Source organism: Crocodylus porosus, unplaced genomic scaffold (genome assembly GCF_001723895.1).
Source record: "Crocodylus porosus isolate Cpor-Errol unplaced genomic scaffold, CroPor_comp1, whole genome shotgun sequence".
NCBI lineage: Eukaryota > Metazoa > Chordata > Crocodylia > Crocodylidae > Crocodylus > Crocodylus porosus.
This window is the reverse complement of record NW_017728927.1, coordinates 10,071,506-10,085,691: the sequence shown is the minus strand read 5'-3', so window position 1 is coordinate 10,085,691 and position 14,186 is coordinate 10,071,506. Positions and strand designations below refer to the sequence as shown.

At 40.6% G+C, this 14,186-nt stretch overlaps 1 protein-coding gene across 2 annotated transcripts in view; it reads left to right on the top strand.

Annotated features, from left to right (window-relative positions):
- USP22 (ubiquitin specific peptidase 22) overlaps window positions 1–14,186 on the top strand; it is a 187,175-nt gene that overhangs the window by 74,049 nt on the left and 98,940 nt on the right. For both annotated transcript variants that reach the window (XM_019541971.1, XM_019541970.1), the window contains exon 2: window positions 8,541–8,673. In XM_019541971.1, the coding sequence (XP_019397516.1) occupies window positions 8,541–8,673 (133 nt within the window). The remainder of the gene's footprint in view (window positions 1–8,540; window positions 8,674–14,186) is intronic.

Genomic DNA, 14,186 nt, shown 5'->3' with positions numbered 1-14,186 from the left:
CAGGGCTACAAGGCCAGGGACTTGAGTTCACAGTCCTCTGCCAACTGCAGGAGGTGGTGGCTCCTGCTGCCTGCCTGCTATGGGCTCAGGTGGGGTGGGGCTGTCTCCCTGCTGCTATGCGCACTCCCTTGGGTGTATGGGGGGGCATGCCCCCTAGATCTGTGCATGGGGCAGGGGCAGGTGTGGGCTGGGGTCCCCACTCTGCTGCCCTCCCCTGGGGCCTCCATACTGGGCTGCTACCTGGCACTGCAGGGCTGCGTGGGGAGGCTCATTGTTGCTGCTGCAACCTCCATGCTGCCCTGGCAAGGCGTCCCCTGCCTGTATGGCAGCAGTGGGGGCAGTGGTGCCTTGCCAGATCAACATGGAACTCACAGAGGCAGTGAACTTTCCTGCATGGTTGCACCCGCTAGACTACAGAGGCCCCAGGGAAGGGCAGCAGGGCCCGAGCTCACAGTGGGCAACCACTGCCCGCCCCCACCACATGCACAGATCTGGAGGCACAGGTTCCCCCTGTCCACCTGGGAGTGTGTGTATTAATTAATTAATGTAGTTAATAGAATTTAATTTAATTTTTATTAATACAAGTTTATTTTCTACCCATGGGAACTTTTACCATCTTTAATTTTCCCTGACCCTGAGGAAGGCTGTGTGCGCCTGAAACCTTGTAGAAAAAGATCATTTTGCAATTTGTTAGTTGGTCTAATAAAAGGTATCATCTCTGAACCAAGAGTTCTAGAGTTTTGCATTTCTTTTTGTCTCGGACCAACACAGCCACCAAATACATCCCGGTATACATGGGCATGGTGCCCGCTGCCTGACCACCCTTCTCCCACTCCCTCCAGCCCCTTGCAAGCTGGAACTCTGCCAGCCTACAGAGAGCTCTTTGCAAAATGGCAAAATCCAGAGGTTTGTCCATTACAATGAGAAATCTGTTTTCCTTGGGTAAAGGGGGAAATCCGTATTTTTATCTGTTTTTTTTTTTCCATGGTTACTACCAAAATACTGTCTGCCTTGTACACATGCCCTGATCGTGAAGTAAAAGCAAAACTGCATAAAAAGGGAACTCTTTCTTAGACGTTATATAGATTCCATATAGGAACAAGTTCATGATTGTGTTTTTTCCCCTAGGAAGTGAATAAACAACACTTTATTTTAATAGATTGAAGAAATAAATAGTGCTTCAGAAGTAATGTGTTGACTCCTATTGCCCTGTATCATCTTGGGAAGAGGTGCTTATACACCAGTTAATCAAAGAGGTAGAGAATCTCCGTTCCTTATTAGAAAGTTGATTCTTGTCTTGTTGTGAAAATAAAGATTAAAAGTTTTCAGACAGACTTAAATCTAACAGTCTAATGGCTAAGAAAAATCGCTGCTGATGTGTGTCTTAGATATGTCCAGTGTATTGCATCTCTACACGTTCATTAATGCACTGTAGTTACTGCGCATTAAGTTTAGTACTTGGTTAACCAAGTACTAAATCAGTGAACTTGCACTCCTGCCCAGTGCCACTGGTGCATAGCTTTTTAGTGATTCTTACTGTGTGGTAGCCTCATACTACTGCGCAGTTGCATATTAACATGGTTTTTGCCTGGCATGCTACTGCGCAGTTAGCATCTCGTGTTGACCCACCCACTCAGTCTTATAAATGCAGGCAGAGTGGTGATGGCCAAGATGGTTAGAAACGTTGTAAGGCAGATATTTTGACCTGAATTCATTATTTTGCACATAATCCTAGCACCTCGGGAGTAATAAATCTTGTCTGCCTTCATTTAATATTAGCTTTTTTCCCCCCTACAAAACTTTTAAGATAAAAAAAAATCTGACCATTAATTGCTTTTGGGCCTTCATCTTAAATATAGAAAAGGCTCATGGTCTATTATATTACAACATTTTGTGACTGTCTGCTTTTGTCACTGGGGAAGGAGACAAAAGGATGTGATCCAAGCTTTTATGAATCTCCTGCTGCCTCTTGTATACTCTGCTTTCCCAAGACGCAAGGGCATTGACTGTGATGAGATGACTGTTGAAGAGATTACAAAAGATCATTTTTAAAATGTTTACAAGTTCTGTGTCATCTCACTGCATATATTAATGAGCTGTCCCAGAGACATTGAAGCCTCTGGGATCAGACACAAAGTCAGTACCCCTCCCTGATGCCTCTGCCCTCCCTCTCTTCCCCCCCCCACCGGTTGTATAGCTTCAGTATTATTTTAATATAATCGCAACCTTTGGCCTGACAGTACACTTCATTTGTATTTGCATATCTAGACAGGGGGTGGAGGATACAGGAAACCCAGGTTTATTCCTAGCTCTGCCATGGCTTTCCAGTGTGACTTTGGGCAAACTATTCCCTAACTCATTTTTCACGTGTGGGAGGTTGGGGGCAGGAGGGCTGGAGAGAATGGGAAATGCTTGCTTCCCGCAGAAGTGCCGAGGCCGCATTTGTTTGTTTGTAGAGCGTGCAGATGTTCGCAGATGGAAGCTGCTGGAGAAACGCACAATTGTTAGTAGCAGTAATTCTAATTTTAGGAACTTCAAATTTAGAAACATCCTTTTTCTTCTGGTATAACGATTCCTGGTAGCTTAGGTTGGAATTTAGAAAAAAAGTTCCACTGGAAGGTTCTTCTTAGCCTCTTGGCACAGATTAAAGTTCTTACCTCTCTACTCTGGGATTACCAGCTTGTTCTGCCTAATAATTACTGTGACATTTGTGCAAAGAGAATAATAAAGGCTTATGTCATTCACAAGAAGCCCACCTCAAAGTTCAGCTTCCAAACTGAATGGCATTTTGTGGTGCCTTCCTGTCTTTGGAGTTCACCCCTGTTTTGGACCCAGTTAAGCAACGCTATGCAAGGAATATGTGTAGTTTAGGCTAGAGTAATACTTTTGAAAAATAGATGACTTGTTTTTAGAGCTAACCTAATCACAGTGACAAACTGGTGACGAAAGATACTTCCAAGGTTCCAGTACATGGACTCTGCACAGACATGCATTTTATTACATTGTGCAATTATGTACCAGTTTCCTTCCTAACGGTTTAAAATGATGGTATGATCAGAGGTAGAAACCTTTCTAGAGGATAGGCTTACCTCCTCTTATAAAGCCTGTTCTTTTTTCCACTCTTTACAACCTTCTCTTACATATTTATGAAAGTTCCTTTTTTAATTTAAAATAGGAGAGAAAGATTAGAGTGTGGGTCTTCACCATCTTCTATGATAGGTATTACTGGTGCACAAGAGGTATCACAAGACAAAGGTGTTGTTGGGAGCCCTTGCTAAAATATTGACAATGCATTTCTTTGTTTCTTGGAATACCTTTAAATGTTACATGGGAGTTTACATAAGACCAAAGGAAAGTAGGGCTGGAAGGGACTTTGTGAGGTCTAGTTCAGCCCCTGCTCAAGGCAGGATCATCCCAACTAAACCATCCCAGACCTATGGAGAAGTCTGCCTTGATAACTTTTAACCTCTCCAACTCCCTCCATTTTTCCTGATAGAATTATCTAATTTAGCTTTTCTTGTGAACATACACAAATATTGTTCTCTGATCACAGGAGACCTAACACATGTTAGTGGCTTCTGTACCCAGGTATGGAAACAGCTTAAGCCATGAACACTAGAGATGCATTTAGAACTGCTAAACCTTCTATAGTCTTTCCCTCTTTATTACCACCCTAGCTGATACAAGCAGGGACCATGTATGGCCATTTGAATCTACTGTGTTGTTTAGAGACCCTGCTGTTAAATGACATGCAAACTGCTTCTACGCCCAACATGCTGCTGCTTTTGTTGCATTTGAAATCCATGCTGGCCCAGAAAGTGAGATTTGGCGCAAAAGCTGCCATGCCAAGGAGTGCTGTCAAGGCAGTGCGTTCTCAGGCTGGTGAATTGCTCTTCATAAGTGTTTGGTTATTTGCCATCCTTTAGGTAGGAAATTAATAGCAAACTGTTCTGACAATTCCAGACAGCTGGGAGTGTCAGCAGCCCCATTTACTTGCCATATTAAAGCCTGCCTTTTTCCTTTTACTCCCATTTAGTGTGTTGTCATATGGAATGTCAGAAAATCACAGCCATCTACAAATTGGCTTATTTATCTTGGGATGATGAGTGATACATAAAGCACCTTGTCATTACCAGTTCCCTTGTGTATATTCCATGCCCTGTTTTTTTAACCTAGTAAGCTCAGTACCCTTTTAGGACTTTTTGGAGGATGGGCTAAAAAATCATTTAGAGTATGGAAACGATATTAGTCACCACTGTCTTTGTTTTTAGTAAGTGATGTGAATAGAGCTTAGCCATGCATAAAATTGAACTCCCATCTCCAGAGTTTCCAACCTTTTGTAGTATTTCCAGAGTCTTGTGATTATTATGTATTTAGCTAAAGATTATTGCAGTCTCCCAATGACAAAAATGCTGCTGGGCAGCTTTCTTTCTATGGAAAGTTGATCTGGTTTTCCAGGAGCAGATCTAGGATTTTAAAAAGGAGGTTCAAATGGTGTGGTGCAGCTTTTCTCCATTTGGAAAAGAACTGTAAGCTTTGCTAACATAGTAGAGGCCAACACTACATTTTTCAGTTTATTATTATCAGAGCAAAAACAAATATAACTTTATTTTTAATATAAACTACCAAATAAGTGTACTTTAAGTTTAAAAAGCACGACAAACTAGGCAAAAAATAGTCAGAAGATAGTGTTTCATCGGTCTTGTGGTCATTATAATTAAATGTACATCTCTTATTCAGATTTGTAGAGCAAAATGAAGTAGTCTTGAGCATCTTGACAGTGTCTCCCATACTTCATTGTCAGTCATTTCTATACCGGAGTTAATAATACCCGGCCTATGAACTAGAACTTCTGTTGGACTATGAACTAGAAGGTTGACATCTTCAGAAATGGATAACAAACTGCAAAAATGCAGAAGAAAGGATATTTTGAATAGTGGAACATCAAGACCATTAAAAAGGAGAGAGCTGTTAACATCTCTCTGTTAACATGTGAAGAGGAATTAGCAGGAGTTAGGCAGATTATAATGAGCCATATAGTCCACTGACTCCCTCGGCACTGTCTGAATAAAATGCTGCTGCCCTTCTAGGCAGTTGGTTTTAAAGTTTGGGTCGAGCAGAAATTAAAGGGGTGGGGGATGCAACTGCACCACTGGATCTGCCCTGTGGTCTCCTATTTTTCCAAATGGACAGAATAATTTACCGTTATACAGTCTCCTGTTCTTCATGTGCGTCTGAGTGAATGATCAAGACGAGGTTAGAGAGAGGGGATTCAGGAGACTGGGTCAGTCATGCTCAACCTTTCTGTTCCTACAGACTGGATGCATGGCAGGCCCAGCACATGGGGTAGGACCACAGGTGTGATCTGGTGTGCCAGCGTGACCTCACATGCTGGATCTGGCTGAGGCACAACATCATGTGCCAGCCTGACTTCATGCTGGTGCAGTTGGGGCTGCAGGGTTATTATGTCTTCCAGACCATATAGCTCCCCATAGGTCTGGCAATTTGGCAGCAAGGGAGCAGTAATTAGCATGGCTCTGGGAGCAATTAACACTGCTACCACTCTTCCACCACCAGTTTTCCAGACCTATGGGGAGCCCCAAAGGCTGAGTGACTCTGCTCCATGGCTGAATCTGGCCCATGGGCTAAAGATAAAGCGCTGCTAGGCTAAGTAAAGAGAACAGGTGTGAGAGCCAGGAGGCAGCATAGTGAGGGATGGGCTAGGGAGCAGAAATTTCTAACTGCTTTCCTATGTTGGGTGTTAGGCTAAGAATAGTGGAGTCCTCTTCCACCTGCATTTCTGGGTACAGCTGAAGGCAGGAGGCTTCCCTAAAGGCTAAAGTTAGAAGTTAGACCCATAAAATACCATTTGAAGAAAAGCTTAAGATTTGAAGCTAGGCTTTTGACACTTTGGGATCTAATTTAGTGTTTTGAACACTTGGTTATAGTACTGCATTTTGCTGTAGTTGCTATTAGTCTGCAGCCTCAAGAGATGAGGACAGGAGGGTTTTAAATAAACCAATTGATTACTGGGTTTTTTTTAAAGTAGGGTTGGATTGGTAGTGTAACCATGATGATCCAGGAAATGTATTAGGCAAGTTGATCCAATAAAAGATGAAGAAAACCCTTTGCCACATTTTTGTCTGCTTGATTTTTTTCCCCCCCACTTAGCACCTTTTAAAGCACAGAAAAGTGAAAAGGAGACGGGAGTCTCCTTTAAAAAGAAGTTAGATACTACTTTACCCTCTTTTAAACTGTATTTCTAAAAATATCAGAAAAAAATTGAAACAAACACAGGCACATGGGTGAAAGAAAAGTTCAGCTGCTAAGTGTATAGTTGAATTTCTTCATAATTAAGTCTAGATTATTTCAATGTTTCATTGTTCTGCTTAATTTTGATTTGATTCAAGATTGCATATTCTATGGGATGGGTTGAAAAGCAGTAAAAGTGAGAGATACTGGGTGCATCTACATGAGATGCTAGATGCTCAGTAGACCAATTCTACTGTGCTTTAGCACCGTTTTTGCCGACGGTGTTAACTACTGTCCATTAACACGGTCAGCAAAAACGGTGCTAATGCACAGTAGAATTAGTCTACCAAGCATTAGCATCACATAAAAAATGGGCGCTGGCACTACTGTGCAGTAGCGCAGATTTACGGCGCGTTAAGTTAGTACCTATAATTACTGGCACTAAACTTTAATGTGCTGTAATTATGACACATTAATGAATGTATAGACATGCCCACTCAGTTTCTGGCTGGCTCATTGTATCATCTGCTAAAGGACTTCCAGTCTTAGTTAGCTAAGATGTGAAAAGGGCAGTTGCTAGTGTTACCATAGCAGTAATCTTTAAGAGACAGGGAAATCATATTTAGTGTTTGCAACCAAAGAATAACAGTCAGTCGTTGGACAGACAGATCTGCAACATTTTCTTAAGATAAAAGTTGCGGTGGTGGAAGCGAGCTATTTGGTCCTGTTTTAAAATATTTCTTAATATAGGTGTGTGTGCAGTTGGATTTAACTAATCTATTTTCATCTAATAGGATTTCTGGAAGCTTGGAATGCACAAAATGTGTGATTCAAAATTTGGGTCTTGTTTTGAAGCAGCTGAAAATGTTATACAGTGTAACAGGCTGTAAGCTTTGTTATTAATTTTTAACACCAGGGATGGTCTAAAAGCAAAATGTCAATCTGGTATCATTTTTGTGGCATTATTTTTAGTCATGGGAAAGTGGGCAAATACTGTTAAAGATTAACTCTTGGGGGAGGGAGGGGGGTTAGATGATGGCACTTGTCTAGTGACTTGAACAGTCCAAGACTCAAGATACAATTTTTTTTCAAGTAACATCGGGAAAACTTATCACTATATTTCAGGGTAGAGGTGCTCTTTCCTCATTCGTTATTGTAAGAGGGCCCAAGTGCTATTTGTAGCTTTGAGCTGTTGGAGAACAGTTAAACCACCACAGTAAAGTGTGTGACTGACCTTTAACTCCATTTTCTCTGATTTCAGGACACTTAGTCCCTTGCTGCTGGAATTAAAGTTGACTGCATCTCCCAGATGCATTTGAGAAATGATTTAAACTTGAATCATTCTGGTTGCCACTCTGCAAACAAGGGCAATGGGTCTTAAAAAGACTTAAAATATTGATTGCTAAATAGTGTATCGTGCTTTCGATCTTGCTTGCTCATGCTTTTGTGCTTGTGCTCGCTTGTACTCTCTCAATTCCTAATTTTTTAACCAATTGGGAATAAAAGGAATCTCCCAAGAGGTTTATTGGAGCATCTAATTTTGATGCCAAGAGGATGAAAGTGTTATGGACTGTTGATTTAAAGAATACTTTCAATCAAGGATTAAGTCTATCATTTCTCTCCTCCTTTTGAACACTACTTTGCTGGTGTTAGTAGTTAAAATCTGTCGTAGCAACAGGAGGCAAAGTGTACTGTTAGGTTGTTTTTCTTTTCTTTTCTTTTTTTTTCTTTTTGGTTCTTCTTGACTTCAAATGAATCATAGTGGCTTTCATCATATACCTTGTTACACAGGGAAGCTCAGGAAATGGGATTTCTTTTACCTTCCAAACTTGGTTCAAAGCCGGCCCCACTGTGTGACCAAATGTGCTTACCTATATAGCTGGTTTGTTCATATGGAATATATTGGTGATTATTGCACCACCCTCCAGGTGATGGGTGCCAAAAATCTGTTGTATAAGCCAGACAGGGTATTGATTACAATAGTGAAACTGAACAAGAAATGAGTGTGGCTGTTGTCTGGTCTTAAAAGGGATCCGCTCTGGATTAAAGATGTTGAAATGCTTTGGAGAAGTAGAGAAATTTCTGCTGCCACTGCCTACAGTTGCATTTGCCCTAGAGAGACAGAACTTAAGTTATTTCTGCCGTCTACTAAAAGCTTGTTTACACTTTATTTGGATTCCAGCTACGCTTACTATAAATGCAGCACATGTAGATTAAGAGGTTAATAGTGTGTTGGCCCTTGTGAATGGGTTTGTTATTAATCAAGAATGTTCATTTGTGTGTTTCAGGCAAAGTCGTGTATTTGTCACATGTGTGGTGCCCACCTGAACAGACTTCACTCTTGCCTCTACTGTGTCTTCTTTGGCTGTTTCACAAAGAAACATATTCACGAGCACGCGAAGACAAAGCGACACAACTTAGGTAAGTCCTTGCCCAGGATTACCTCCTCCACCCTTTTAACCCATTTCAGAGCTTGATCTCTAACAGCATGGCGCATACCAAAACACAGCTCATTAAGACAGGAAGGTCCATCTGCTGTTTGGACTAAACCTGTGGCACTTTTTTTTCTAAATGCACAGTAGCATCAGCTCTATTTTTATTGTAACATTAATGCATTCTTTATTATAACCTAAGGTTTCATAATTGCAACTTTTACTCTCTCTTGATACTTCTTGACTTAAATTCTTTAGAAAAGGAAGGGGAGGGGATTGGGAGGCATACCCTGCAGTGACCTCTCTTGTGTAAGTGATGTGTTTTTGTTGGCATTTCAGGTTTTATCTTTAACTTTTTGTTAGATCACTTGTTTATAATAACTAACATAAAAATTGAATTGTCAAATCCATATTCATTATTGCTTATGAAATTCACAAATCCCCACACTCTGCAAGTTAATGAAGTTATGTTCAGAAAAAAATATTTAAAAAAATATATTGGTTTCTGCACTCCTTTCCTGTTTTTAGTCGTATGTTGCTTAGGTTAATGACAAGAAATTATTCAACTGCTGTCAGAAGTGCAATACTGATAGTAGAAGAACTGTCTTCCATTCTACCTCTACATCTGCCAAACGCCCATGAAGTTGTGATCCTGCAACCTTCACTGCTGGGTGACCTGCAAAACCAAGAGAATCAGTCTTTACTCTCAGATAACAATGGTGTTTTTAGTTCATGGTACTTAAGAACAACCTGGTTAGTGTTGATTGGAAATTGGTTGACTGTGACATTGGGATACTGAGGTTCAGCTTCTCAGAGTTAGCTTGTTAACTAACCACTTTTTCCTGCCTTCTTTCCTGACTGAAATGTACTGAGTCAAACAATTGGATTGTCCTTGCTAGGCCATGCTTAGACCCATGTCAATAAAAACTTATGAAAAAGTAATGTGATGGAAAATCATTATTTTAGGTGCTACAATAACTTTAGATTGTATTTGTAGCCATATAGCTTCGCCTCTTATGAAAAGAAACACAAAAAATGGAGAAAGGAAGTTAAGGAATCCATTACCTCAAAAAAAAAAAAAAAAAAAAAAAAAAAAAGTTCACCACACTTATTTTCAAGGTCCAGTGGTTTGCTAGCAGATTATTTTTAGGTGGTTTGGGGCTATAACATTACTGCATTTTTCACTGTACTATGATTGCTGTTATGCAGTTAGCTCAATATTGTGCATTTGATATTACTTGTTATCCTTCTGAAGCAGAATAAACCAAAAGAAGGTTTTTGCCTTCTAATAACCTTACTTCATTTAGACCCAGAAAGTAGCAAGTTCCAGCCTAACTGATACTGAGTGTTAAACCTTAGCATCTAGGTTTCAGCAGACTATAATGATGTATAACAAGACGCTTATCAGCAAAGGTAAGTAAAATAAGAATATTTCATTTAGCATCTGGGGTTTTCTTGAGTGGCTCACCCTGTTCGCAAAGCAGGAGTAAAAATAGAAACATTTCATAGCCAGTGAGAATGTATGTGAAGCTAAAACACTAAACTCTTCCAGATCCTGAATGGTTTTTCTGTATTTTTTTTCAAAGGCATGCAGCTTTTTGTTTTGAATGGAAGGTAAACTTTTTAAGATAATTAGCTGGGAATTAAGTATCTCTCTCCAAGAAATGAGGCAGATTTAGGGAACAGGTATTAGCTATGAAGATGCACACAGTATGCTGACTCTCTTGCATAAGCATGTATACAGTGTCTCTCTCAAGACTAGCTTTTATTTGAAATGGTAGACACTGTAATAACACAAAGCTGAGTTAGTGTTGTCACCAGACTCCAGAGATGGGTAGAACCTCTATTTTGTAAATGGATTTTGATTTTTTTTTTTTTATATTCCTTAATTAACTTTCTGCCTGCTGCCTTACTCCTCTCTTCATTTTCAGTTCCTCTTCCTGCAAAGATTCTGCAAGGCATCAGTTCCTTTCATCATTGCTTACCTAAATGCTCTACCTCTTATTTTTAATAACTCTACAAAAGTGGAATTATTTAAAGTTTCCAGATGACAGGAGCATGATGGCAGCTTTAGCATCAGCCCTCACATAATGATGACAGAAGAAGTGAAGAGAGGCCAGTACTAAACGATCACGAAAGGTTTCCATAGGGGATACTGGAGCTGTTCCATGGAGAATTATTTAAAACAAACAAACAAATAAAAAAACTACTGCAAAATTACCTCTAGTAATTTTAGGCAGACAGTTACTTGACCATTTAGAGTGGTCAAATCAGCCTTTAAAATGTAAGGAGCAGGTTTTTTCTTGGAGTGAAAACGAGTAGAATCCAGCTAGGAAACGCTCATTGAATAAGACACAGAATAAAATCCAGTTAGCCTGGCAAAAGGTTGTGTACCTACTGCAATCATCAACAGAACTTGAAAGCTATAAAGGCTAGCAGTGATTTACAAGAGCATAAATGGTTCCTATAACAGGACTGCACGTACAGTGTTCAGTAGGAAAAAAATTGTATTTATAAAAGCTATGTCCTTTTGTAGCTAGATGCTTAAAAAATTATAAGATCCCTGTCTGCTCTAGCCCAAAATAAAGAATTTAAAACCCCAGCAATGGAAGATTGCGCAAGGTTGTTTTTTTTTTTAATACATGAACTAGTACTTAAAATAAAATGATGTCTTTTGTAAAGAAAATGATGTTTTGAAAATTGATCACTTTTATTCCTCTGCACCTTTTACTCCCTCCTTAATTCCAAGTGCAGTCTTAGACTGGTATTATGTGTATTTTAAATCCTCAGACCTTTAAAAGAAACTAGAGTAATAGTAATTCAGAAACTGTGAACTCGCTCTTTTTTTGTGGGGGGTGGAGATGGGGTTGTTACATGTAGGATCCTGTTTCTCTTCGCTTGTGTGTATTTCATATTGGACCTTTTTGATAACCAACTTGTACATACACAGATGAATGTTTTGTAACCAGAATTGACAATTTATTCCAATATCAAGGAGGTTCAAGGAGGTTTTCAACAAGCCTAAAAGGACACATTTGAATTTAATGCAGCATTTGAGCAGTGGTGGCACACCCTCTACACAGTAATGTGGACGTCTCTGTTGAGAAATACTGACATGTTTCGTTCAGAGTTAATAAGGAAGACAGGAACGTCCACTTTCATCTCTTCTGTTTGAGTTGAGGTTAGAATCACTTATTACATTAAACAAGATTTCAAACCGCAAGATTTGCACTTGGATATAACTGTGATGGAGTCCAGTTTATATTTAAAAATGTAACTGGTTAAACAGTGAAAAGCTGATTTAACAGATAAAAGTAGATCTCATATGGTGAACCAGTTTTATGTGCTCGATGGGAGGAGTATTATTAAAATAAATATGATACCCAAGTCTTTCTAGCAAATGTATCCTTCCTTATACATTAAAATGCTTAAATAGTTTGTTTATTAGGTGTTCCCAAACTTGGTACGCATACCTCTGGGAACATGCAAGACATCTCCAGGGTAGGGGGTACGTGGGAGATATTGTATAATGGCAGATTTAATTTTCATTGTAATAATAATTGGCATTTAGGGGGTTAAAATTATAAAATGTGTGCTGCTAGGGAAATGCAGACAGCTGGAATCTGGAAGGGAGTATACAATAAGAAAAAGTTTGGGAATCTCTGGTTTAGTATATTTTACTCTTAAATATAAAGGTCTTAATTTTTTCCCAACATTCAGTTTAATATTTGGTCATCCCATTTGGGGTATTAAAAGTACAGTTGGGTATAAGGTACCTTTTAATTGTAATTTGATTCACTTGAGCAACATTTTGCATAGCAAACCTATTTATAAAACAGTGTTGTGCAGCAGTGTTACATCTAGAAAGGTTTAGGCATCCTCTACAAATCTGTAAAGTTATTGTAAAGGGGTAGAAAAAGTAAAGTAAGTCACTACTTTGTAATGGATAGCCATATTCTTCAAGAACCCTAACTTTCCTATAAAAATGAATAAGTTCTTATACCAGCCATAAGCAACAAAGTGTTGACTGCTAAGATTTCCTTAAAGAAAACAACATTTGTTTTTTCAGAAAGTGAATAAAGAAAGCATTAGTATTAGGGATGTAAACGGTTAAACGATAATTATATTTTACCATTTACAGCTTATCTACCGTTTAGTGGCCTGCAGTGGGAATGGCCTCAGCCCTGGCCCCCTATGTCTTCGCCATGCACCCGTTGCTGCATGGGCCCCAGGCTGCTGGTGGGGAGTTGCAGGCAGAGGGTGCGACCACACCACTCAGGGGCACTGCCCAGCTGTGGTGCTGGGCACCCCCCACAAGTGTCAGGTGGGGCCTTTCTGCTGCAGCAGTGAGACTCCAGGCCTTATGGTGGGTCTGTCCTGCCCCCCCTGCAGCGATGGGGCCTGGGCATGGCAATGGGTGACAAGTTCCCTGTGGTTCCCACCACGCTTGCACTGCCGCACCCTGCACTTAGAAGGCTTCTCCATGCTGTCGGGTCCTCCTCAGCTCACCCAGGGGATAGAGTGGTCTGGCCCCAGCAGCGCAACCTCTGCCAGGTCTGCTTCCCCTTCCTGGCCATGATGCTGAGCCTGGTCTGGCCCTGAGGCAGAACCCATCGCCCTGCCCCGGGTGCCACCACTGCAGGAGGGCCAAGCAGACCCACTGCGGAGCCGAGAGTCTCGGTGCTGTAGCAGACAGGCCCTGCCTAACCCCTGTGGGGAGGCTTGGCACCCCCCTCCTCCCCGTGGCAGCGGGATCTGGGTGCAGGAGAGGTCTCCAGCCCCTGCCCTTGCCCATAGGGGTGAGGAGAAGCTGTGGCTGCAGCTGGGCAGTGTCCCGCGGTGACTTGGCCATGCCCCTACCCAGTGGCTGGGTCTTGTACAGCACAGGGCACGTAAGGGGTCGGAGCCGGGGTTGGGGTCATTACAACCGGAGGTCACTAAACTAGAAATGTACTATCGGTTCACCATTTAACCAATATAATTAGAGGAGGTCAAACGGATAATTTTTCAAGTGATGTTTATAGCCCTCATTGGTATAAAGGCGATAGTCCTCATTACTTTCAGGTGGAATATTTAAATGCTAGATATTAGTCAAAAGGCCAAAAAAAGGATAAAACAATTTTAAAGAAACAACATTATTTTATAATTAAACCTTGGGGGACAGAAGTACTAGAAATCAGGTGGAGATGTTAATATCTCAGCATGCTATAAAGCATTACGAATTTGGAAACAGTTCAGTACTGTATCAAGGGACAAAGGTCTAATGCTGTCAGTTGCCCAGAGCTGTTCAAAAGTATATAATGCCTTTTGCATGTTAATATACAATGTCTCTATGGACTCTCACATACATTATATGCATTACCACATTACAGCATATATTTATGCTCTTACTTTAAAAGGAAATTCTAATACACAGAAGTATGCTCCATGTAAATATGCTCACTATTGTCAGAACCATTTCTGGTTCAAATTTTGTTTTTGTAGTAGAAACTATTTACAGGG